This window comes from Panonychus citri, unplaced genomic scaffold (genome assembly GCF_014898815.1).
Source record: "Panonychus citri isolate SS breed McGregor unplaced genomic scaffold, ASM1489881v1 Contig00103, whole genome shotgun sequence".
Classification (NCBI taxonomy): Eukaryota; Metazoa; Arthropoda; class Arachnida; order Trombidiformes; family Tetranychidae; genus Panonychus; species Panonychus citri.
In genome coordinates, this window is record NW_026515508.1 from 164,619 (window position 1) to 191,202 (window position 26,584).

Here is a 26,584-nt window from a genome sequence, read left to right on the forward strand (position 1 = left end):
ATTATATCTACTTTAATTTGTTGATTCTCATCTAATTGTCAACTAAATTTTCACTTTCTTCTCATTTACACCACCAGGTATTGCTCATGGAACTCACTCTCCATCATCATTCATCTGAACGATAAATAATTGAATCTTCCTATTCCAATGCCAAATCAACTTGAATCATAGTTTGATCTTCGATAATTATGCATTTAAATTTAGAATTTAATTCAAAAAGATGCAGAATTAAGAAATTTCGTATTTTCTTAATCACTTATTGAATCTCTCTAATCAACTAATCTAAGGAACACTTAGAATCAATTTCCCCGGTGGAAAGGAAACTAAAAAAGAAAACTAATTGATATTAAATCCTCTTGATTGAAAGAAACACGCACAAAATGATAACCTAAAATAAGAATTGAAATGAATACTTATCATCTTAATTGTCAATTGTTTGCTTGTCAACAATTAGAGAAACTTGTAAATTTAATTGAATCCTAAATCCTGGTCAACAATTAATATCTAATTTCATCTAATGGAAATTTTTTTCCAATCCTTCCCTCTCATGTTATAATTATCAAATCAATTCTCAAATTAGCAGATATTCAACTCATTTTTAATTACGCTAAATTGTTAAATTGATCATGTTCAATTGTTCAACTCCCAACCCTGGCCAACTAATCAACTGTAATTAATTGTGTGATTTAGACAAAGATGATGCGTTCAAGCTCAGTAAAAAATCAATCTACTCTTTTTTTTATACAACAATTAATATGTAAATTAACTGAAAACGATGTCCGAGTGTCCGGGATAATTGTACACACCAAGAATTGGAAAACAAGAAAACAATTAACTGATCAATCGGCAAATTGTAATCAACTTTAATCACCATCAATCATTATACTTTTTTCCCCTTCAACGCCAACGAGCAATTTAATTTTCCAAGCCTTTCAGATAATAACTAATTACTTTGAAAAAAAAAATATAATTACTTAACTATGCTTGTATTTACCAAATCAACTACATACTTATAATGAGTGTTTAAACAAATTAATGATTAACTAAATTGTAAAATGTGATTAAACTTAATCGAAGCTGAAAAAAAACTTTGTTTTTCAAATTCAACCGCTCTAAACATATAAACCCAAATACAATTTGTATCATTTGATTATTTAATTTAAATTGTATCCAATCAACTATCTGATTAATTTGCTCATAAAATTAACATTGAGTTTATTTCATAATGTGAATAATTAATAATAATATCGTTAAATTGAAATAAAATTAACTAATTACAATTTGATTTGTTTTTCTGGTTCAAGAAAAAAAACTTTCAAAACAAAAACCAAACTGAAGGAAAAGTTAATTGAATTAATTGTCGTTCAATTATTTGAACATTAATTACAATTAGCGATTAATTAAATGTTCCCTATTAGGATAATGATAACTATTAGTTAAAGTTTCATCTTCATTTTGTTCAATCATAATGATGATTATTTGAATATTTATATTAGTTGTTCATTGGGAATGCGCAACGATAACGTTGATTGAATAAACTGCGCAAAGGGATGAAGATGAAGATGATGAAGAAGATGATGATGAAGATGAGGGATGAGGATGAAAATAAAGGGAGAGGGAGACATGAGATGCAGGAGCAACTGGGAGTGAAGCTGATTCTTGGAGTTGAATCTTGCCTTAGTTGCATTATGTTTGATCAAGGACCTACAACAACATCAACAACACCAACCCAAACAATATAAACTAATAGTAATGTTAATCTACAAAGAGTCAACCTCAATTTCATCAACAAGAAACGAAACAATTTAAAATTAATTGTTAACCATCAATCCATCATTGACTGATTAATAATCCGTCTTTAAAAAAAAATCAAAATCGTGAAACCATTCAACTAGTTTACACAACGTTGCTAAATTGTAATCATCTAAATAACAATTGGATTTATAAGATTTGTTTATAACCAACAACAGAATCATCATCAACACCAACAACAACACTGACAACAACAACAACTACATGAGTGTATTTTGTTTACTGTGATTGATTGAATTGTTGTTGTTATTGTTTAGTTTGTCTTGTGTGAATCAAGTTGATTAATTGATTTGATTGATTTTCTTTTGTTCGCTTTTCCTTTTCAACCAATTAAATAATCAACATGACAACAAATTGTATTGATATTTTAGATGAGGAAACATGTGATTACTATTACGGTTGTATTTCCAGGGAAACAGCTGAGTACATACTCTGGGATAAAGGTTGCATTGATTCAATGTTTCTCATTAGGAAATCCAATTCAGATTATGTGCTTTCATTATGCTACCAGAAAAGGTATTGTTCATATCATCTGATTGCCCCCTCCCTCTAATCATCATCCATTACAAATCATTTCTCATCCATTATAATCTTTAATCAATACAAAATCCTAAACTTCATCATCATCATCATCATTTTATCGGCTAAGCTATTTGACTTTTTGTTTCTCTCTCTCTCTCTCTCTCTTTATGAAAATCCATTGAGATTTAAATTCGGGTTAATCTGGTTAATACGATATTCATATAATCATCATCATGTATCATCATTGTGGGTGGATGAGTGGAGGTGATGGAGGTTGATTGACTGCAGATGAAATGTTAAATTGGGTTATCATTATAATGTAATATTATTACAATTAACAACATTAACCATCAGTCAATTTGTGAATACACAAAACGTAATCAGTTTACTATTATTAGGTTACTTCAAGTACAATACAATATATATATTGTAGTTAATTTGATTTGATTTAGTCTAAGCAAATTGTTTAAAATTGATTAGCTTATGAATATATTAATATAATTTTTTGGTAAAAACTTTCATTTTTTGTTTAAAGTTTGAACCAAAAAAAAAGTAACGCTTTTAATTTGTTACGTTGTTAATTTTGTGTGTGATGACAATGATACATTATCAGTATGACGATGATGATTAATTGTCAGCATGATGATGATTATAATTGTAATTATTTTGACAAAGTGTTGTTACCAATCAGAATAAATTATTTAGCTCAACTTTTTTTTTATATTAATACATATCATTTATTATTATTATTATCCATTATATCAACTCCCTGATTCTGATAAATATTCAATACTCAATGTTTTCATTTTCTTACTCTACCTTATATATAATAATAATAGTAACAATAATAATAATCATCATCATGGTTATTATCATGATAATGATAATAATACAATTGTTATTAATAATATAAACTAACAATACCCATCACATTACACCTATTGTTTACCTTGACTCAGGTTCAGTTCCCTTCAGGTTTGTTATATTTACTGGATAGAGACATTATCATGTATTGTTAACGATGATGATGATGATGATTTACATTATCAAGATAATAAGGTTCAAATGGATGATGATAAATGTCTCTCTCTCTCTCTCTATGTGTATGTAAATTCACATACTAAATAAGCATGAATCAAATGTTACATGTTATTGTCACAAGAGGATCAAGGGAAAACTTTAACTTGAAATTTGTTTTTCTCGTTCATTAATTGTTGTTGTTTTCATTTTCTATTGATTATCTTAGCATTTTACATTATCGGATATCGTACCTTGGTAATGGTGAGGTTATGTTACATGGGCTTGAGGCTCAAAAGTTTTCCTCCATTGAGCATCTTTTAGAAGGTGTTGAAGGGCTTGCCATTAAACCCTCTCTTCCCTGTGAACGGTCAACCGGGTGGCAATTACCACCAACTTATTGGGGATTAACGGTTAGTGAGATACGTTCATCAATCATCAAGAAATCTCATGAATGGGGTTTCACCGAGGCATTGGTCACCTTTCCCATTGAATATCTTTCACTTGGTAATGATGATTATAACCGTTGTATCCTAACCGAAGTGACCAAATCACTAATCAATAAAACCCTCCATGAGATCCAACCATGGTTCCATGGTAAACTAACCAGAATGGAGGCGGAAAAATCACTTGAAGAGAGTGGCCACAAGGAGGGAAAATTTCTGTAAGTCAATACACCTCAACACTTAAACTGACCCTACACCAAACTGACCAACATCATCAACAGAAACTGTAAAGAAAATCTTTTCTCTTATCATCTTATATATATACGATATCCCATATTTACTTATGACTTAAGCATCTAATCATGATGATGATACACTAATAGTCATTCAATTTATCTTGATTACCATCATCAATTACATTTCAATTCGTCTTTGTATTGCTCAAATTAATTTATCCCCAAACAACAACACCAGATAACTTTATCCATCCAAAGTGTATTATTAACAGAAACTCAAACAACTCCATTGAGCTTAAACTAATTTAGCATCAACAAAATTAACAACTAATTATAAGATTCTGATAATATACTAATAACCATCATGCTTATCAAATTGTCCTCAATATTTCACTTCTCCACAATTGAGGAAACTTACAATACCCTTTAACTTTATAATGTCTATGAATATATTTTACTGAATGAAAATGAATTGTGATGATAATTTGGTGTAATAAATTGTGATGATGGAAAATATTTCACATATTTTCATGAGTATTTTCATCTTCCCTGTTGATTTTTCTTTACTTCTCTTCCTTCATCAGCTTTTTACCGTTAGAAGATGATGAGACAAGAGGAAGAAGAAGAAGATGAAGATGAAAGTGATAGAGATTATTGTTGGAATAACATTTTCTATCTTCTTTTCTAATAATGATGATGACGATGATATTGATGTTGTTGTCGTCGTTGTTGTTGGTTGAGTAAAAATTGCTTACCTCCATGAATTTCAATTAACCTTAGACTCTGTTTTTTTTACAGAATTGAAAGGAAGATGATCATGGTGATGATTGTTATGAAGAAGATGAGAAACCAAGAGGAAGAGAAAGAGCAGGGAAAAATGAAATGGAAAGTAAATTTTTTACCGATAAAATAAAATGAGATGATAAGCATGATGATGATTGTGATTCTGTTGAAACTTCATGAGGATTCAGAATTATGATCATAAAGAATAGTAATAATTTCAAGCTGCTGTTGTATTTATATATACAGGTTGTTACTTTCATCGTATCATTTAATTTCACCCACCACTTAACTTATTCCCATGATTTTCAGTGAACGATAATTGTCAAAGGAAGAAGTAAAATCATCACCAGAATCCAAGTTTTCATGATGAAATTTCACAAAATCATCAACGATAATTAGAAACAAAATCAATTGACACATAAAACTATTGATTTTCTTTCAAATTGAATAGAAGCCAATAGAAAATTTCAAATGCTATAAATATCATGGAATAAAAGTTCATTAGGTGAAAGGGAATTTTTTTTCTTCTTCTGCAAATTCAACATTTGAATTCAGACGCTTTTTGGAATATCCTGTTTTCCATCATCATGAATCGTTTGCAATGAAACTTTCTGAGCATTTCTTTTTTTGCAACTCTAAATTCATTGCTCAACTATTGAGAATAGTTCAAGTTTATTGAATAAAGTTGTTATTTCGGTTGAGAAAATTTCGAACCCAAAATGTTATCAAACTTTACTTATTGGATATGAATGCTTATTGAATACTCTTGCTTTTTGTTCATGAAGAAAGTGGTGAAAGATAATGGAAAAATTGTATAAAAAAAGGTTGAATTAACATTGAATATTCAGTGAAAATCTTAAGTATTTCATGGTAATGAATGAAGAAGGGAAAATATCAATCTAATGAAATATAAACATGAGATTGATTCATGGAAATCTATGAATGAGTGAAATGAAAATAATAATACGAACGAAAAATTGTAATCATATTAATCTGGTGTTGGCTATTTGAAACTGGACATTGATTCAAGAGAATCAATAACTTCATGTGATGATGAAATTTTCCTGTAAGTTTCAGGTTCATGATATGTTTCAGTCTCTGAATTTTTCATATACTATTGATACATATAATCTTTGAAGTGAAAATATCAAACAGAAATTTGATCTTGCAAGTAGAATATTTTTTCTCGGTTAACTTTTCTTTCTTATCACTTTTTTACATTGATTCCCTTTAGGTTTTGACTATTGTTTCTGTTTGTTGTGGATCAGGTTGTTGTCGTTGTTATTGTTGTTGTCATATTGAAATGATATAATAAAAGGTGTTATCATGTCAGGTTTTATATATTATCGTTCATGGTGGAGACAGAAAAGGATGAGAGGGATGCAGGATATTGAAGAATAATATTCAAGCCTCATGAGAGGTGAAGGTGGAAGAAGCAAAGGAAATGATAAGCGGTGGGAGTTGAAACTCCCAACAGTTATCGAGATCTATTCTATTCCCTGATATATTGTGAGAAGAATGAGAATATGTATGAAAAATGTTGAAGAAAAGATGAAGATGATCAAGAACTATGAGATGATCAGGGGAACTTCACCATGGAACAATTTCTAGATCATGGATATTGTATCGAACGGAAATAATATTGCCAATGTATTCGAGGGGAGTATCAGTTTCATCTCTTTCTTTTCATCATCATCATCATCATCTTCTTCTTCTTCTCTGTCTCCTTTTCTTCATTGATGATTATCATCATCTGATGATGTTACTACATGATGCTCGAGGAAAGAATCATCTTCTTGTTAGTTTTGCAACGTGAAAAAAAAGATGAACCTTCAAGTAAAATGTATCAAGATGAAATTCTGGTTGAATCCTTTCATCTCAATTCGAGCAAAATATTTCATCACACAGAATTTTACCTTCATCTTATTTTATCATCTTCTTTCTTGTCTCTTCATGGAACATTTTCCTCATCCCCTTTTTTTGTCATCTTTCGAGTCTTTCTTTCTCATCCTCTATTATTGTATCTTCATGTTACTTGCCATGAAATTGATTGTTTCCTTTACTTCCCTTTCTAATAATTGAAAAGTCATCACCATGATCAACGCTTATACACCATGCCCATGATAATCACCATGAAAATAATGATCCATTTGAAATTTTTCATGAATATCATCAATCAGCTATTTGCTTTTTTCCTCAATAACCTGAATTTTTTTTTCTCACTATTTTCATGTAACCAAACATGATTCAGATGACCTAGAAAACATCAGCTGGTTTGATTATGTTTAAGACAAAGTATAAATGTGATATGATATATGAATATTAAATGATAAAGGTAAATTAGCTCATCCATACTGAGGTGAAGATCTGAATTTAGCCTGAAGGTGTATCACTATCTTTCACTTGAATGACCATTGGCTAACATTAAGAAACAAATATTCTTGGTAACATGATTTGTTTTCTATTCAGCTCATCACCATGAGAAATAAAAACATGAGAATCAGGTTGTAAATACCCAAATGATTTCATTAAGGTTAAAAGTCTCAATTTCAGCTTTCATGATGTTCAATAAAATGTTCAATTAGTTATTCAACTGAATTTAACAGCCATTCCACCATGAAAATACCATGTAAATTATTGAGAAAGAGATTTTTATATGAGATTCAGGGATTGAATGAACCAGAAGGTTTTCTGTTTAAATGTTACCAAAATTCAGTATCATGATGTTCATCGTATTGGTTGTAAGGAAAAGAGAAATGGTGGAAAAAAAATCCATGTGAGAAAAAAAAGCAGAGTCACAATGAGAATGAGAGAGTGAATGAGATATTGAAGATGAGAGACTCTCACTGAGGGTAACAAGAAAAAGAAAGAGAGAAGATAAGAGGCAAAAGAAGATGATAATGATGAGAAGAGAGAATGGAAGAGAAAGATAAGAGACAAGTACATACACCAAATATATAAACATTTTTATTTCACATTCTCCATGAAACATGAGAGACTTCTGAGCATCATCACCATAAAATCAGAATTTTCAGCCCTTCAAGTGGTCCAAGTACAAAGGAGAACCGGCTTTTTCCAATCATCTTCATCATCACCATCATGAGAAAATAAGAATCATCATCATGCTCCTCTTTTCTTCATCCTTATATCATTTTCATGGAAAAAGATATCTCTCTGATATTGTTATCATCTTCAATCTTTTTTCTTCTTCTGTCCAGAACCATCTCATCTCATCTTCTTTCATTTTCCATTCTTCTCTCTCTCTCTCTCTCTCTCTCTCTGACATACTCACTTCACCTCCATACTCCCTTTTTCTCTCTGTAGTGGTGATCATTTTCATCTTCTTCATCTTCCATTTCTACCTCTCATTCTCAGTGTTTGTTGTCACTCTTTTCTGAAAACCTTTTGCCTTTGTTGAAACTCAATAGAATATTTTTTCTCTCTCTTTCTCTTTCTCTCTTTTCCATTTTATTTCCATCTTCATCCTCTTTCTTTTTATCATCTTATCTCTTTCTCATCATCTTCATCCCTATCATATTTATGCCTCATTCACTTAGAACCCGAATTCCAACTTCCATTATTATTGTTACTATCATCATTATCTGATCCACTTGCAGACACATTATCAGTGAAAAAAAGAGCGACATCTTTTTGGCAGAATTGAAAACGATTCATCAGCATTCATGTCAACAAATTGTAATATTTACACACCAATTAACAATTACAATCATCACATTCATGTCTCAAAGCGCAATTAGCAATAAGTATAACAATCAAAGGCACAAAAAAATGTAAATCATTTTGATAACCAAAAAAAAATTCTGAATCGTTGAATCAAATAGTTCAGGATTAATGAATTAATACCCATTGAATCTAATTTGCAATTAAAATGAACTACACAAATGATAATCAGATGAAGTTCATGATAAAAATGAATCACTTTTTATCCAGAACAAAAACAAAAACTCATATCCATTCAGATTAAACTGAGTGAGAGAGAGCAAGTTAATCAATTGTACATTGAATGTATTAATACAATAATATAAGTTACGATTTAAATTATTATCATATTAATATGAGCAAAAGTTTTGTAAATAATCATTAATCTAATCAAATTATTGTGATTAATTTGAGATGATGAAATGATAAGATTGATCATCTTTTGCTTAGATGTGATTCCATTGGATTTTCATGGTAATAACACAAAAAAATAGGTGTTCATCTTGAAATATGAATCCTCCTGAATATAAATCAAATCCATGTAACCAATTGAAATGAAATCTAATATTATCATTACCTGTAATCAAATGGGATAAACTTTGTTTAATATGATTAAATTGATTACATCTCATGGCAGTTTTTTTTGTTGTTGATGATAAATGATTGTCAATATTGATTTTAATACAATGATAATATGGATTCAATCATGACAATCAATTAATTACTGTTATATAAATATGATTACCATTACAGATGATTGATTGTGCTTTTCCTTATCAGAACTCATTATAAAGACTTCATGATAACTTTGATTCATTTTGTTTTTTTTTCTTCTTCCTCTTCGTGTTTCTTATGAATTTCAGGTTGACTTGGAACTTTTTTCTCTTTCGCTCGAATTTATATTCAATAAGAAAAAAATGTTCGTAAGAGGATTTTTTTCTCTTCTTTTTCAGCTGATGAATTCTCACTCTGCTTCCATGCAGAATTTTGACAATTCAGAGAGAGAGAGAGAGAGAGAGAGAGAGAGAGAGAGAGAGAGAGAGAGAGAGAGAGAGAGAGAGTAAGAGTTATCTTTTTTTCTCTCGTCATCATCGTCATCATCTTGTCTTTTTCATTTTCATTTCCATCTTCCTCTGTCTTTTTTTTCGATGACCTTAACTAGATGAAAGAATCGATTTTTGTGTCATAGAACTTTTTTTCTTTCTCTTTCTCTCTCTCACTTTCACTCTTCTCTTTTCTAACTGGACATTTCAAAACTCTGAGCATTATGATGATATTATTTTCAGAGATTCGAGTTTGAAAAGTTATCATTGGTTAATGCTGTCAACATGATGATAATGATGATAGTACTTACTAGAGAAGATAATATCACCATGACAATTATGATACTGAAAAGATAAGTGAAGTTAACGAAATTTTCTGAGTAGATTGAAAAAAGATAATGGAAAAGTTCATTATCTAATTTCAGAAATATAAATAACAGTAAATAAATTAGATAGCAAGGAGAACAAAAAAAATAGAATAATTTTCTGTAAATTCGCAAATTGAATTCATTTGATATAATCAACTGAATTTATCATGCAAAAGGTAAATTATGTTTTCTTTTTGTTTTTGTTATCACTGTTAAATGAATAAACAAAACTCAGCAAGAGAGTTTACTATTTCATGGAAAGTTGGAAAGTTGTAATTTGAGTGTTACACTTGGAACGCAATCTCATCAGAATCAGCAGGATGTACATCAAAATATATATCATGATAATCAACAGCATCAACATGATAATCATCTTCAGGTAATCTTTAAGTTGATAAAATCGAGAAGTAAAAACTTTTCATAACTTGAAACTGTGAAAATGAATTTAAATCAAAGCCAATTTCCTGAGGATTTTAATATTTCCTTTTCCAAAAAAAGTTCTGGTCACTGGTATTGAGTTTCTACTATTGTTATTATTGTGACCAGATTTTATGGTTCCTAACAGGGAAGACTGAACTTATATTCTTATCATTGAAAGAGAGAAGAAGATAAAACAAAAACAATATAACAGTTTATTGAATTTAGATACAGAATGTTTATCATTCTGGATATTGAGGAGGGTGTTGAAGTGTAAATAAGCCCAAGAAGTTACCATAGATACTAAGGGAGCAAAGATTCAGGATGGAAATGGAATGAAGATGAAATTTTACTTTTTGTTTTCTCATTCTTCAGGGTAAAGTTTGAAATCTACTCGCAAGTATTTACTTTAAACTGTCAAGATATCATTGGGATCAAGGATAAGACAATTTCATCTTGATCCCTCCCTGTTAGTTGAACTCATTTTAAGTAATTCTGACGCTTGAGTGGGTGGGTGTATATTCAATTGGTTTTCATTTTAACCATTAAAAGACAAAGGATCAAAATGATATGATTACTGAATTTCGTGAGTCCAAAAAAAGAGAGAGAGATGAGGATGATAAGACAAAAGAAGAAAATGAGAGAGAGAGAGAGAGTAAATTAAATTACTTTCTCAGTTTCTTGCCTGATCAATAATGACATTGTCTTTGTAATCAAATTGATTTACTTCACTTTTACTCTTTATCCTTGTGCTCATGATGATCATCACTTATGATCATCATCTCTTCTTGTAAGCAGTCGGATGTTCAACTAATGTGCTGGTTATATTAATGAACAGTTAATGACAATAATGGAGAATGAAGGAGGAAAAATCTTTATTCCTTGATTCATAATCTAAGTAAAATGTGATGATGATGAAAATAAGAATTGAGGTGAATATGGTGGGTGGTAGTTGGATAATGGAGTCAAGGTACATGAGGATAAAATGTTGAATTAAAGCTGATGAATTACATGAAAGTTACTTAGCCTTTCTCCTCTTACGAGAAGAGATATATAAATATACCGAAATCAGAATCACTCCCTTGAACATTTAATGTTCTAGGAACCAAACCAACATGTTTAGACTCATGATAAAGTGTAAATATTTAACTTGGCCAACAACTAACAGAGAAAATCCAATGGAATGGAAGATTATGATGAAAAGAAAGAAAGAAAGTGAAACGAAACGGAAACATATTAATCTTTAAGTTTTCTACGAGTTTCGTCACAAGAATTTTATCAAAACAAAACAATAGAAATTGATGAACAATTTATTTAATCAATATTAATATTAATAATTAAGAAATAAGCAAAACTCGGAAGAATTGAGCACCATCAAGGTGCCAACTCAACTGCCATCAAAATGGCGGAGAGAAAAGATGAAGAGAGAGAAAGGGGAAACATTGTAGGGGAAGACAAGGTGATCTGGCCAGGTACTAAACCAGTTTCAGTACCTGGCCAAAGTTGTTATTACATCATCCGGGCGCCATCCTCGTAAAGTCCCTTTTACGAGCAGAATTGTTCAATCAACTCAGTAGACTTTCCATATCGAAGGTTGCAGTTAGATCGTTCCAAGTCCAATAGATAATAAAATCAAAAGTTATGACGATTACAAAGACCAAACACCAAACCAAATTACCAAATTAATTAATCATTGACTAAATTTATTCTTAAAGTAATAATATTCAGCCTCCACGGCATAATCCTTAAATTCATCCATTGAATTTACCTTTACCACAGCAATATACTTTAAAATACCAGGGAGGAATCCATTTTTAATATATCTTATTTTATCATCGAAATCCATATTTGGATCAAGTTTAGCACATAGGCCAACCATTTCAAAGAAATAAGATAAAACATCTTGACCTTCGTGTTGCTTTTTATTTTCAATTTTCGAGCGTAATTCATCTTGGTATAACGAAGGTTGTTTGAAAGCTTCGAGTAATTTAGCTTTCAAATCATTGAAAGTAGTTGGTCGTTGATCAACAGGTTTACTTCTTATGCTAGCAGCATACCAATCTTTAGCGGGACCAATTAAATAAACAGGTAATCGTCTTAATTTATCAATATTATTTAAGCCAGCGGCTTCAGTTATTTGTTCAAAATCGTCAAGCCAATCATAGATATCAGCATTATTTCCATCAAAGTTTTTAATATTGTTTAACAAACTATCATCAAAATATTGGCTCGTCATACTTAAGAATCTTTTTTCAATGTATACTGACTATTAAATCCAACGCAAGCGAACCAGCAATCTTGAAATGAACGGCTAACTCAATTAACCAAAAAGACAAAAATTTCACAGATTCTAGAACAACGGACAATCGAATCAGTTACTTGAACGACAAATTATTTAAACCAACAAATTATAACTAAATGATAATCAATAACTTCATTATCTAAAGAATCAAATACAAAATTTTTTGTTATAATAAATTTTCCAAACGAAATTTACTTTTAAATCCAAGACAAACGAACCAGCAATCTTGAAATGAACGGCTAACTCAATTAACCAAAAGACAAAAATTTCACAGATTCTGGGACAACGGACAATCGAATCAATTAGGAAGAAACAAATACAATTATCTCGATAGAGGTTAACAAAAATGATAAACAATAACTAGTTTACCAATCAAATTTTAAACGAAGTTGACCAAATGACGAAAGTGATAAACAATAACTAGTTTACCAATCAAATTTTAAACGAAGTTGACCAAATGACGAAAGTGATAAACAATAACTAGTTTACCAATCAAATTTTAAACGAAGTTGACCAAATGACGAAAGTGATAATTAATAACGAAATTATCAAACAAATTTAACCAAATGTTGAATCGAGATTTTCCAATTGACGAAGATGATAATTAATAACGAAATTATCAAACAAATTTACCAAATGTTAGATTAAAATTTTCCAGTTGACGAAGATGATAATTAATAACTAAATTATCAAACAAATTTAACCAAATTTTGAATTGAAATTTTTCAATTGACGAAGATGATAATTAATAACTAAATTATCAATCGAATTTTAACCAAATGTTGAACGAAATTTATCAAATGACGAAGATGATAATTAATAACTAAATTATCAAACAAATTTTAAACGATGTTGACCAAATGACGAAAGTGATAAACAATAACTAGTTTGCCAGACGAAGTTAAACGGGATTGACCAATGACGAAGGTGATAAACTCAAACGACACAATATTTCTATTTATCAGATAAAACTAAAAACAAAATCTCAGCTTGTTGATAAAACTTCGCCAACAATAAGCAGGAAAGTTCTAAAATCAAAGATAATTTCAAGTTTTTCTATTTCAAAAGTAAAGGTTAATTATCGATTCACGTTTAGCGCAAAATGGCCAAGACTATTTTTCACAATATAAAATCAAACTTGAAATGTAAAGATGCAAGAAATCAGCTCACTTCAACTAAACCGGTTTATTGACAAGGAAGAAACTCGTTATCATTAGATTCATTTTGAAGCTAACAGCAATTAAAAGAATCACAATCAGGAATCGATTTTTTTAGGTGAACAAAGAAACGATTTTTTTGTTATTAGCAGTTTCTATTACTTACGATCTTTTAAATATGAAAATTTACTAAACATTAGGTAGCTTATTCTATTTAATCAAATATGAGCGAAAGAGGGAAAGTTAAACTTCAACTTAGAATTTACCATTTGTTTCTTTCGAGACTAATTGACAGAAAATAACGAATCCGGTCACAAACAATATGAACCTATCTGATGCTTGTAACAACCAAATTAGAAAGAACGAAAAAAAAAGATCAAATACTAAGTACAATATCTAATTGAACATGAATGAAACAAACAGGAGGTCGTGAAACAAAAATAATAATTACATATCGATGTGTTCACCTTTCACTGGTTAGAATATATATAAAAAATGCACATACAAAAAAAAGTTAGACGCAAACTTAACTGGACACAGATCACGTCAAAAGGGTCACCATTGAAACGAAACGGAAACATATTAATCTTTAAGTTTTCTACGAGTTTCGTCACAAGAATTTTATCAAAACAAAACAATAGAAATTGATGAACAATTTATTTAATCAATATTAATATTAATAATTAAGAAATAAGCAAACTCGGAAGAATTGAGCACCATCAAGTTAACTCAACTAATCAAAATGGCGGAGAGAAAAGATGAAGAGAGAAAGGAAACATTGTAGGGGAAGATAGTAGATCTGGCCAGGTACTAAACCAGTTTCAGTACCTGGCCAAAGTTGTTATTACAAAAGAAAAGAGAGAGAGAAACAACTTTTACTCTCATTTTTTTCTCTTCTTCTTTTCTCTCTTCATCATTATCATGAAAAGAAGGCAAGAGAGAGAAAAAAAAGAGAGAAGCAAAGAAAAGAAAAAGTTTTCTTTTCTTTTCTTTCTCTTTTAAATATCATTCTTTTCACTCCCAGAGAGAATTGCATGTTTAACCTTACCTCCCTGTTCCAAGGTGGAAGTAGGAGAGAATAGAAAACGAAAGAAAAAAAGAGAATAATAATACCTCATCATCTATTTGCTTCGAGGCTTTTTCTTGCTTACGCCGCGATCATCATTATCGTCATCATCATATTTCCACTCTGCGAGTTTTTCTTATGGAGTGAGAATATTTTTTTTTCTCTTCCTTTCATTTTCCACTTAATGCAAATTCGATAAAAAATTTACCTTTTTCTTCATTGATATTATCACTTTATCAACACCAATTGGGTATTTTTCTTACACACCATGAAATTGGCTTAAATATACACATGATTTAGTATTTCAGTTGATTGTGAAACTTTTTCGAGCGGAAAACAAAAAGTTCTGGCTCAAATTCAAGATTTACTTTTACATATTATTGGCATATCAATATGATATTATCAAAATTTTCTCATCAAAGTTAATGGTTATTCATTAATACTTGGGAAGTAAAAATGTTTTCACTACAAATGATGTTAATCATATTAAAATAAAACCTCATCATGAATTTACCATGAAAATGTAGCTGATTTGAAAGTCTTGTAAGTTTTTGATGAGAAACATTGATTTATATTTTATACTCAACGAAAAACGAAGATGATATCTTCCATTAGTTTAACTGAAAGTTATCATGAAAGTTTCATGATTAATCATCAATAATAGAGAGATGATCGAGATAAAATTGTTAAACTGAAATGATTTCTTAAGGAAAATGTGAATGTAATCACATCAGAAACAGTGATGATGACGATTCCTATGGAAAAGATATTTATTCAAATATATTACATAGGAACAATTTTGTCACATGGATGAAAACATTAACATTTACACCATGATAAAGTTTAGAAAGGGAGATGATGATGATGATGATGGAAGTGAAAATCAATACGAAGTATCAACTTTTAACTTAAACATCATTAACGAGAGTGGGAAGAGGAGATGAGGTGGGGTGGGTGAAGAAAATGTTTCTTCCTTTTTACATTATTTTCTTCCGTTTACTTAGCATTCCAATGGTAATAATTCATAATGATGAGAACATTTTACTTGTAATATTATATATTTTTTCCTCTTTCTCTCTCTCTCTAATAAATAATTTCAAAAGAAAAAAATTCTTAAACTGATAATGAATTTCTCCTGGTTAATTTGATATTGACTTGCGATTGTTGATTAACATGATGCTTCAAGACATTGTTATTTTCCATGGAGTGTGCATGATAAATTCTGAATAATGCTGAATAAGAATCAATGAGAAAGAGAAAAAGTTTCTCTCTCTTTCGTTTCTAGTTCGAGATTAAAAATGCCTGCAAGCTCGTAATCTCTTGATATCGAATACTTTTTTTCTGTTCATTTTCTTATTACATGGTAATATTTCAAGTTCTAAGAACTTTTTTTCTCTACTTTTCTAATCCTTAATAATAAATAATGTTAATAATGATATTTTTTTCTCAGGTAATTCATTGAATCCTCATTACTCTCGATATACACTGGAAATAAACCTGTAATAAAATGATATCATTTTGCATATACGTAATTTTGTTTCATACTCTGAATTAAATCCTATTAAATCCGATTATTAATTCACCTTTAGAATCTGAATATCAACTAGAATCAGATTGGAAATTGTTCATTTTTCGAATTAGTTTTAATCCTTAATAATTTTCTCCTATCTCTCTTTCTCTTTTTCATGATAATTAAACCAGTTGAATGTGGATCATTTTGATAGAAGTCAATTAAAAATTCATGACAAGATTATCATGATTAATATCCAAAGATTGTGAGCCCATTAAACAGTTTCAACTGGAATTCATTGCATTTCCTTCAGTATTATACAAGAGATAATTTTAATAACTTTTTGACAATTTCGCTTTCTCAGTTCTCTCGTTTAAATGACAATATTATTATTATTTCATAGATGTAATTGTGTATATTCAATGATTGATTCAATGAAAATGATATTCAGAAATAAACAACATCCATGATAAAGAGATATATTTATCAGGCAAAAAGTTCTGACATTTTTAATGTTAGTCTTTTATGCTATGGAATCAATATCTCTGTATTTATCATCTCTCTCTCTCTCTCTCTCTTGACTCCACTATTATCATTATATATTAATATCATTCTCATCTTCATCACTTTGAATACTACAAAGAAATGATTTCAAGAAAAATGCAAAAGGAATAGAAAATTTTTTCTTCTTTCTCAAATTGATTCCATTAAAAAAGGAAAACTGTAAACTTCAAGGAAAATGAATTTAAATCAATATATATAACCAATCATTATCATGATAGAATAATAATAAAAATAATAATATATATCATGTATATTGAATCAGAATTCATTGAGATTGTTGAGCCACAAAACAGATTTATATCAATTCTGAAGGAATAAGAAACTCGCCAACTAACATTAACTATCACTTCCCAAGTTTAACTATGTTTCTAACTAAGGACGATGTTATCACCATGTAAATATTTGACTAACCAATAAAAAGAAAATAATAAATGAAAATACATGATATATATAAGATGATATTGTTTTCCATCAACGTACATATATACAAGAGTATTCATCATTTAATTTGAAACCTCGATAATTTAATTTAAGGCTTTAACTTGGTTAGGATATTCTTTTTCTCTACAATTCTGACAAAGGGAATGCTAATATTTTCTCCTCTCTCTAATATAAAAGTGTATATTGTACATTCATATTCATGAGAAAATAAAGATTTCTTCGTCTTCCATTTTCATCATAATGATTATTATTGCATGAAGATGATGATGATATGTTTATTGTTAGCATTTTTGGTTAGAGGAAAATGTTGGAAGAGAAATTTTTTTTTATTATTTATACTTTTTATCACTTGCACTAGTTTATTATTTATCAGAATCTTTATCATCCTTTTTTTCCTGATACTCATCACATGAATACTACTACAAGTGGGTTAAGTGAGTGGGTGGTATGCACATAGAGGGTGGTGGGTATGCAAATGAAGTGGGTAAATCTTTGAAAGAGGCAAATTATATTTTTTTAATACCCTCTTTTTAGTAACCATTTATCAACTTTTTTTCTGGATGATAAGATAAACAAACTACTTCATTTACATACTGTAATCATATCTACCTTATGAGTAAGTTGATGTTGACATTTTTTCCTGACAATTTCCATCTTCAAAGAGAAATGTTGTTTACAGTTTTACCTGTTAAATGTTGGTCATTTTTTTTTTCTCACGTCAGATTCAATCAGAATATTCTAAAAATAATACTAATACCATTATTCTATTTCTCTTTTTGTCAACATTTTTCTCTACAGAATTCGAGAAAGGGATCAATCAAGTTACGCCTTATGTGTTAGCCATGAAGGTACAGCTAAACATTATCGAATTGATATTCTTGCCTCAGGAGAACTGGCTATTCAGGATGGACACAAGTTTCCATCAATAATGTCGGTAAGTATTAATAACATAAAATATAAAATTAGAGTAACACAAATATTACACGATTCAAATTCTTATTACAATTTGATATTAATTATCAATTCTCTTGTTCCTCTTCTCAAGCTGGTCAGTCATTATACTGTTTTCACCGATGGCCTATGGACTTCATTAGGTGAACCCTGTCCACATTTGATGATAACCAATAACTGTGCTTACATTAATCCAAACAATAATAATAATCTTAATCCAGTTAATCAGATAACAAGTGAACTTATTTTAACAAACAACAACAATGATAATGAAAATAGTAATAATAATAATACCCTTAGGCATCAACAACATTTAACCGTAACTAATAATAACAATAATAACAACATAATGAGTGGAGTGCTAACCTGTAGGCGTAATCATACCCACCTACAACATCAACACCATCAGCAACAATATCAATTACAACAATCAGCATCTCAGCAACAATCAACTAATTATCGATCCATATCAACTGAACGTTCCCGTAATCTAATTAATAGTAATCATAATAATAGTTCAATGAGAATGCGGAATAATTTAACAGCATCTTCATCATCAACATCAACCCACTCACATCCAACCTCATCCTCTTCTCATCACCATTCAAGTGTTAAATTAAAAGATTGGTTATCAACAATTAACCATAAATGGAGCCAACTAATTTCAGCGGTTACACCTAAAAATGATCTATCCAATTCAGTTAATCATAATAATAGTCATGGTCATCAATTAAGTGTAAATAGGTTAGCCCGTCGTGGTCATCATTTCTCAACCTTACCTCGTAATCATTTTCTTAATCAAAATAATCATCTTTCCCATCATTTTAATTCAACTTCACAACAACATCATCATCTTAATCATCTTCAACAATCCCAGCATCATCCGAATAACCAACGATTACATGATTATCAACAGCAATCATTTAACCATCAGCAATCACTTTATGATTTTGCCAATAACGGTAAGTCATCATTGTTTAGATAATTAAGACAATTAATTGACTTTATATGTAAACAATTTGCGAAAACAATTGAATATCCAAAAGTAACCAAGCTCATACTCATGGAGTATAACAATTATATAACAACCTGTTGTTATGTCAACTGAGCATGAGATGAAAATCAAAAGAGTCTGAATTCAATCAAATATTCAGGCTTCAAGGTAGTTCTGGATTTATCTCTCTCTTTATCTTCCTTACTCCGTTTTTATGGTGTAAACATGAAGTATAACCAGACAAATTTTCTCAGGTAACGAGCCATTCATTATGACTCTGATTCAAAACTGTAACTCAATTACAATTCTGTTATAAATTATCTCCCTTATTATTCTGGTTGAGGTGAAATGTGATAACAATCAAGGGAATTAACTCTTGATTGATGCAACTCCCCGTCGGTATATACTCACCTTTCTTTTTCCTAAACATGTATATTACTTGCATATTACACTTACTACTTCTTGTACATCTTCACTCTCAACTCATTCAGTCTGAGGACAATTTAACAAGTGTGTAGGGATCATCTTAATTAAATTACACTCATTATCTTTATTTCATCATCTGATTCACTCTATTTTTCTTTTCTTTCATATTGACTATGGAGTGGAAACTTGAAGCATCTTATCATCATCTCAAGAATGTTTTTCTTGAAGAATCTTATTTGCTTCTTCTTTACCACTCATCATCCATCTATCTTCTTTTTTTTTCTTATTCGTTTTTGCTTTCAAGTTTTTTCCAACATTTCTTTTATTTTAAAATGAAAAGATAAAAAAGAGCTACTAATCTTCTCTGTATGATATTCTACAATGTTAGACTTTTAAAAACGCTAAATTACTAGTTGATGCAAAGCCAGATCATGATAACGATTGCACTGTCATGAATCTGATGCTCGCATTGATTTTGTCTAAAAGAACTTTTTTGTTCACAGTAGTGAAGAATACGGATGATGCACCCGGAAGCTGATTTATCTCCCGAAAGTGGGAGAAACTGAGCAAAGTGGGTGGAAGTAACTTCCGGGTGCATCATCCGGTGGGAACAATTTTTACCCGATTTGGGTGAAATTTTTCGCTTAATAAAGTACCTATTAAACGGAAGTTCCAGTAGAAAGAATTAAACTGTATTTTTAACAGGTTTTTGAATAAAAGGGAAGTGATGAAAGGTTAGAAAGACAGTTATGATGGATCTTTTGCTTACGTTGGTGATTATTGTGGTTGTATTAGTTCTTTTATTGTGTCAGGTTTTTTATTTGGATAATTTAAAGTATGGAAATATTACCCTTGCCTAAGTATGCGATTGTTACTATTGTTTCATTATGGAATATGGATCCGGTTGTTATAAATGTGGACGGAAGAGATTTAATGCTGAAGTTGTACGTAGGAAAGAAGGAGTTTTCTTGGTTTTTGCATCTGGTAAAGTAACAGCAACGGGTTTTACTTATGTATCAACAGCGGGAGCTGTCTTACAAGAAGTATATCTGGTGAAATGAATATTAGTTTAGAGTAGAGAGTTGGGAACTTGAACGTTGATTTGATATAATTTTTATTAACTTTACTAATTACGTTATCAAGTCGTGTACATTTGTATTGATGAATTACAACAAAAAAGAAAAGAGAAAGAGAAAGAGAAAAGGAAGAGAGAGGAAGAGAGAGGAAGAGAGAGGAAGAGAGAGGAAGAGAGAGAAGTTAGTCACTGAGACCGGAACTTCTCTGGTAAAGGGTATGGTGAGAACTGAGGGTTATTTTTCTCTTTCTCCGGGTTTTATTTTATAGTTGAGGGAGAAAGAGAAGAAAGAGAATGAGAAGAAAGAGAAAAAGAAAGAGAGATTATGTGATTAATTAATCTTAATTCCAAATCTAACTTAATAATTATCTAAAAGTTTCATCTTCATTATCATGATGAAAGTGGGATTAACCTTTCAGTTAATACTTTTAATTAATCCTCACCCGCAGACTAGATATAAGTAATCCATAATTAATCTCAATCTCTAATTTAGTCTAAAGATTATTATTTTTATGACATCCGGAAAGAACGGTATCATTTCTCAGAGTTGTTAATATAACTGCACACAGTTTCATTAATTATTCTTTTAATACAAAAATGATGATTGATACTTATGCGGATACAACTTATGAACCGGAAATCTATCCTGCGGTTTACATAAAGATAAATAAGGTAACTTTGATTTATTATACGACTGGGTCGTTGATTAACTGGTGCTAAAGACCAAGAACAAATTGAGTCAACATTAAGAGAGTTTACAAACCGGACGTTAACTCATGCATGACAAGTATAAAAGGAGAATGAAAATGAGAGTTTGTATCATTTGAATAAAAAATGTCAGTCATTACCTGTGAAGAGTTATCTGTAAGGGTTTGTCACCTATATGAACGAAGGATTGCTATTGAAAGTGATAGAGAACCTAGAACATTGAACCGTCTAGTAAGATTAACGGGTTCTGAGTATAAGTTCTGTATTGAATATGCTGAGTATTTTGAGAAGAGACCATCATATGTGAGATTTGATGACATTATTGTTAAAAAGGAAAGTGTTTCATAAGGATGTTTGGAAAATGTTACTACCCCCTCGTGATTTTTGGACCGATAAATGACCATTTTGTGATGCGTTGTTACATTCAATGTATAATGATATGTTTCCGGTTGAACAGCTACTTGATATACATATTTTAACTAAAAAGATGTCTAAAGAAGATATCAAAGAGAGGAAGTGGCCGGAAACGGAAATAAGGGGTATCAATGTGCTTAGTGGTTTACTGCAAGGACTAAGATTACTGAAGAAACCAACAAACCGGAAGGTGGATTATACTGCCCTGGATAAATTTACTGAAAAGAATAGGGAGCTATTCAATTCTTATGTTGAGCTCTTGTATTTAAATAGACACCAATAAACGATTCTCGTCATTTGGAGTTTAAAATTTGAAGAGTTAACAATATTTCAAGTGAAATTAAATCGTGGACAGTTATTTCAGAACCTGATCTCATCTGTCGTTTAATGTTTACCGATAATGTGAAGAGACTTGATGTCCGTGCCTTGGAAAGTTTCAAATATACTAAGTATGGTGTATCTCTGTCAAATTCAGAGATTAATTTTTGTATGGCTTTTGCTGAGTCATTCGATAAAGTACAAATATCTGTCTGTTTCTACAAACTTACTGCGGAAAAGAAGAGTCATAAATCATTCTTTGTACAAAAGTTGCATAAACCTGGATGTGAAACGCCTGTTGAATTTTGTTTAGTTTAATTTGGTTAATTGATGATGTCGAGGAAATGGAGATTGAGTTGGGTGTTCCTTCACCGCCACCTCCATCACCAGTTCCACCTACTTCATCATCATCACCATCGTCCCTTGGTGATCTCTCTATTCTCTCAAATTCATCAGTTAATCAACAGATGGAAACCATTAGTGCAACTTCAACACATATTAACTCCATACTCACCATCCTCGCCCAGGACAACAAGTCCATTAACGAAAAACTTGATTTGTTGGACTTGAGAGTTCGGGACAATGTGGACATATCGGAGGTATGCATTGAAGAATGCCAAGATATTACCCGCCGGCAACGAGTTCAACATTTGGCTCTGGTCGAATTTATCAATGAAATTCGCGAGGAAATGACCAATCGGGCACAATTTGCATTAGAAAGAAACCGGGATGAATTTTCTTCTTTAAAAGAATTAATTGTTACATTCGACCGCTGTAATGATTATTTATTGAAAGAATTAAACCGATTGGCCGGTCATCCAAATATTTAATCAAATCTTTGGTTTTGCAATGCAACTTGCTCAATTACTATTTAAGTCATACCTTTAATTGCACATTAAAAAAATTTGTAATTGAATTTAAAAATTGCATCAGTAAAAAATAAGATTTACTAAATGTAAACGTTTAAAAATTACTCATTTCGGTGAAACAAAAGAAGAAAAAATTTAACAGAAAAAGTTGCGAAAAGAAAGAGAAAAAATTTCACTTTAATTGGGTTAAAATCAGCAAAAATTTCACCCAAATCGGGTTTGAATTATTCCCACCGGATGAGGCACCCGGAAGCTACTTCCACCCACTGGCCGAAGTTCCCACCGGAGGTATCTCTCCCACCCACTTTGCTCTGTTTCTCCCACTTCCGGGAGATAAATTAGCTTCCGGGTGCATCATCCGTATTCTGCACTACTGTTCACGTTGCCCCATTGAACGTTAAATAGTTGTTTTGAATGTTTAGTTTATTATTTAATATCGAATTCAGATAGAAAATTGTAAATTTACTCTTAAAAATGCATTAATATACTGTCTTGGAAGCAATTCAATTGATATTGTTTTCAAAATGATTACTATTTGTGGCAATGCAATGGCGCAGGCGTAACTTGAAGCCACGGAAATAAAAATGTGTTGATAATATCTAAATAATCAAATATTTGCTATTATTTGTTAGTAGTTATACAAAGACCGGGTCTGGACCAAGAATCCATACTGGACCAGAAGTGTCAGACGCAATTTAAATAAAAAACAAAAAAGTATAAGCATGAAAATAAACCTATTCTTATAGCTTTTTTAATGAAAAATTAAACGAAATCAAATTGCAAATTCCTCGTGAGGACTCTCTTTCTTTAAGTTCTATTTCCCGAGTTTTGGCCTGACACCATCGCTCGTATCTGAAAAAAAAGCATTTTTAGGGAGACCAATCTTGAGCTAACAAATCAATGCCAACAAAAGAGAATAATCGTTACGCAAAGATAATTAAAAGATTAGCATGAAATACTTCGATCCGGCTAAAGTTTTTGAAATTGTAGTGACCGAATCACCCACGATAAATAGATGGGCGAGCTTTTGGAATATTTTATGAGGATTTTTTAAAGTGCGAGCGAGCTAGATTGTTAACGTCATTTGGAACCATTCTAGTAACAATGGACTGAGAACGGCTATTATATTTAAAGATGGCATGATCTGCTAAAAACACTCGATTGAATTGGCTCATCCTAACTTGTAGATATTCATACTACAGTAAACATGATAATGAGTCAAAATACTAATACAAGATAAGTGAATGGTGCATAGTAAACCAGATAGATATGATGAAATTGATGGATCAAATTGCACTATTGAAATCTCTTTTGATACATTTAAACGTTTCAAAGCTCTTGTTGACCAAATTGATTATGACAAAATGACGTGTGGGTTTTTCTATATAGATGAGGATCGCCTCATTTCTAGCTTATTCTAATTGTATCATAAGAATTAATAATAATATAAATTGTAAAAGAAAAATACTGAAAAATCTGCTTACGCTGATCAACTACCAAATTCACGGCCTCATCATCGTCATCATCATTATCTTACCGATTCTGAGACAAGTCCATTGCATCAGCAAAAACACAAGCTAAAAAAGTGATCGAAAATAATATTAACAAAATGTGAATCAGTAAGTAATACTAATCAACTTACCAAAGGTTAATAGAAGAACAAGTGGGATTTTTTGAATGAACATGATTAATGATTTACTCATTAGTTTAAAAAACTTATTTATATTGCCAAACAAAAGTTAAAGAAACGTATAGTTTATCTGAATGTTTGTTTACTAATGAAACAGGTTTGAACAAAAAGAGAAACTAGTGAAGTTTCAGTGTATAAAAACAAAAAAGCGCATTTTTCAAATCAAGATTAATTAGATTCATAGTAAATTAATCTCTCCATGAAAATTTTTTCCCCCACTTCCACTTCTGGCTGAGCCAGAAGTACAGTTTTATATACTACTGTTCATTAGCAATTTTAGGTAACCATTTCTTATTGTCTCATTTAGCTCTGTATGGATTTAATTTGGCATTCCAACTGACCATTGATATATTAGATTTTTGTAAGGAAGCAATAGCTAAGTTCGAGAAATAGAAGTTATTTCGTTCTATTCCACAAGATTTTTGTTCCTCAACTTGATTTTGTATGAACGTGATGAAAATGTAGTGAAATCTCAACGATGATGGTTAAATATCATCATGTAGAGGAAGATGAATGATATAAAAGTGATAAGTGAAAATACTAAAAGAAAAGTTTTCCACTTTCACCAAATATCATCATGAATGAAGATGGAAATGTACATAAAATTATATCTATGAAAAAAAGGCAACTTCTCATTTCTTACATGACTGATAAGTGAAAACAAAAAGCAAAAAAGAAGATTTTTTTTCGTAAAGATTGTTCAATTTTTGTATCTTAAGAAGGTATCATGAAATCTTTTGAACATCATTCTACATGATGAGAAAATATGCTCAGTAAACAACAAAAAATCTCGAGAATGGAAATGAGTAATGTCATTATTATGCTCATGATGAGAATCAGAAAATTCAGTTACTAACTTACATACAAGTTAATTGCTCTGATTTCATTGGCACGAAAGAGATACTCTTGAAGCTAATATTTCTGAAACGACACTTTTGGTTTTAAGAACTTTTTTTCTGTTTTTATTAATGTTTTCCATTTCAAAAGTGTTTGTTTCATATCATTTATTGAGTATTTTGAGATTAATCAATCAAACTTTTTGTTTCTCTTTTCTTATAATCTTTTCACTGATTCTCTGGAAGTGAAAGTGGAATACGATTTGTAGAATAGCTCAAAGAAATTGAAACAAGAAGTAAAGTGAATCGAATGGGAAAAAAAAGAGAATGGGAAAAAAAGATTTGTTTCTTTTCACCACCTTCTTTACTTTTCATTGTTTACTTTAACACTTTTTTCTCTGTTTTCGAAAGCAATTCATCATTCATCAACTAATAACATGTCCATCTAATAACGTATCATGTTTGCTGTATTCTCTGAATTGGAACTGAGCTTTTTCCAGTAAACAGTGTAAAGGGAAGAGGCGGATGAAAAAGAGAAAAAAGTTGACATGTGAAAGTTAAATGTTTGAAATGAAACAGATTTAACAGTTGTCCCCTCTCACTCAATCTCTTGACCAGTGGCTATCATTTTAGAAAACAATGTGTAACTGTAATTAAATCACATCAAGCGTTGGGTGAAAGCTGAAATTAATTTGCATCGATGGTAAAGTTATCCCTTGAGGGGTATTATTATTACCCTTGGTAGTTGAAGATTAGCAAACTTGTCATTCAATTGATTTAAACCACATTATATGAACATTGATACTTAATTACAGATTAATAACATTAGCTAATCATTAACATTTTATCGTTAATTAGTAATAATTGTTACAATTTCTTCATCTTTTTTAATTATGGCA

General features: G+C 30.5%; 2 protein-coding genes across 4 annotated transcripts in view; both read left to right on the forward strand.

Annotated features, from left to right (window-relative positions):
- The window catches only part of LOC128388848 (uncharacterized), a 28,449-nt gene extending 27,324 nt beyond the window's left edge, over nucleotides 1–1,125 (forward strand). Inside the window, exon 8 of the mRNA XM_053348305.1 lies at nucleotides 78–1,125. Coding sequence (XP_053204280.1) covers nucleotides 78–118 — 41 coding nt within the window. The 3' untranslated portion in view covers nucleotides 119–1,125. The remainder of the gene's footprint in view (nucleotides 1–77) is intronic.
- Nucleotides 1,126–1,660: 535 nt separating this feature from the next.
- Nucleotides 1,661–26,584, forward strand: part of LOC128388831 (uncharacterized protein DDB_G0288805-like) — a 73,277-nt gene continuing 48,353 nt past the window's right edge. The window contains exons 1-4 of one of the 3 annotated variants that reach the window (XM_053348289.1): nucleotides 1,661–2,328; nucleotides 3,581–4,015; nucleotides 18,203–18,338; nucleotides 18,450–19,317. In XM_053348289.1, coding sequence (XP_053204264.1) covers nucleotides 2,156–2,328; nucleotides 3,581–4,015; nucleotides 18,203–18,338; nucleotides 18,450–19,317 — 1,612 coding nt within the window. In that variant the 5' untranslated portion in view covers nucleotides 1,661–2,155. The other 2 variants (XM_053348290.1, XM_053348291.1) reach the window with 2 other exon arrangements.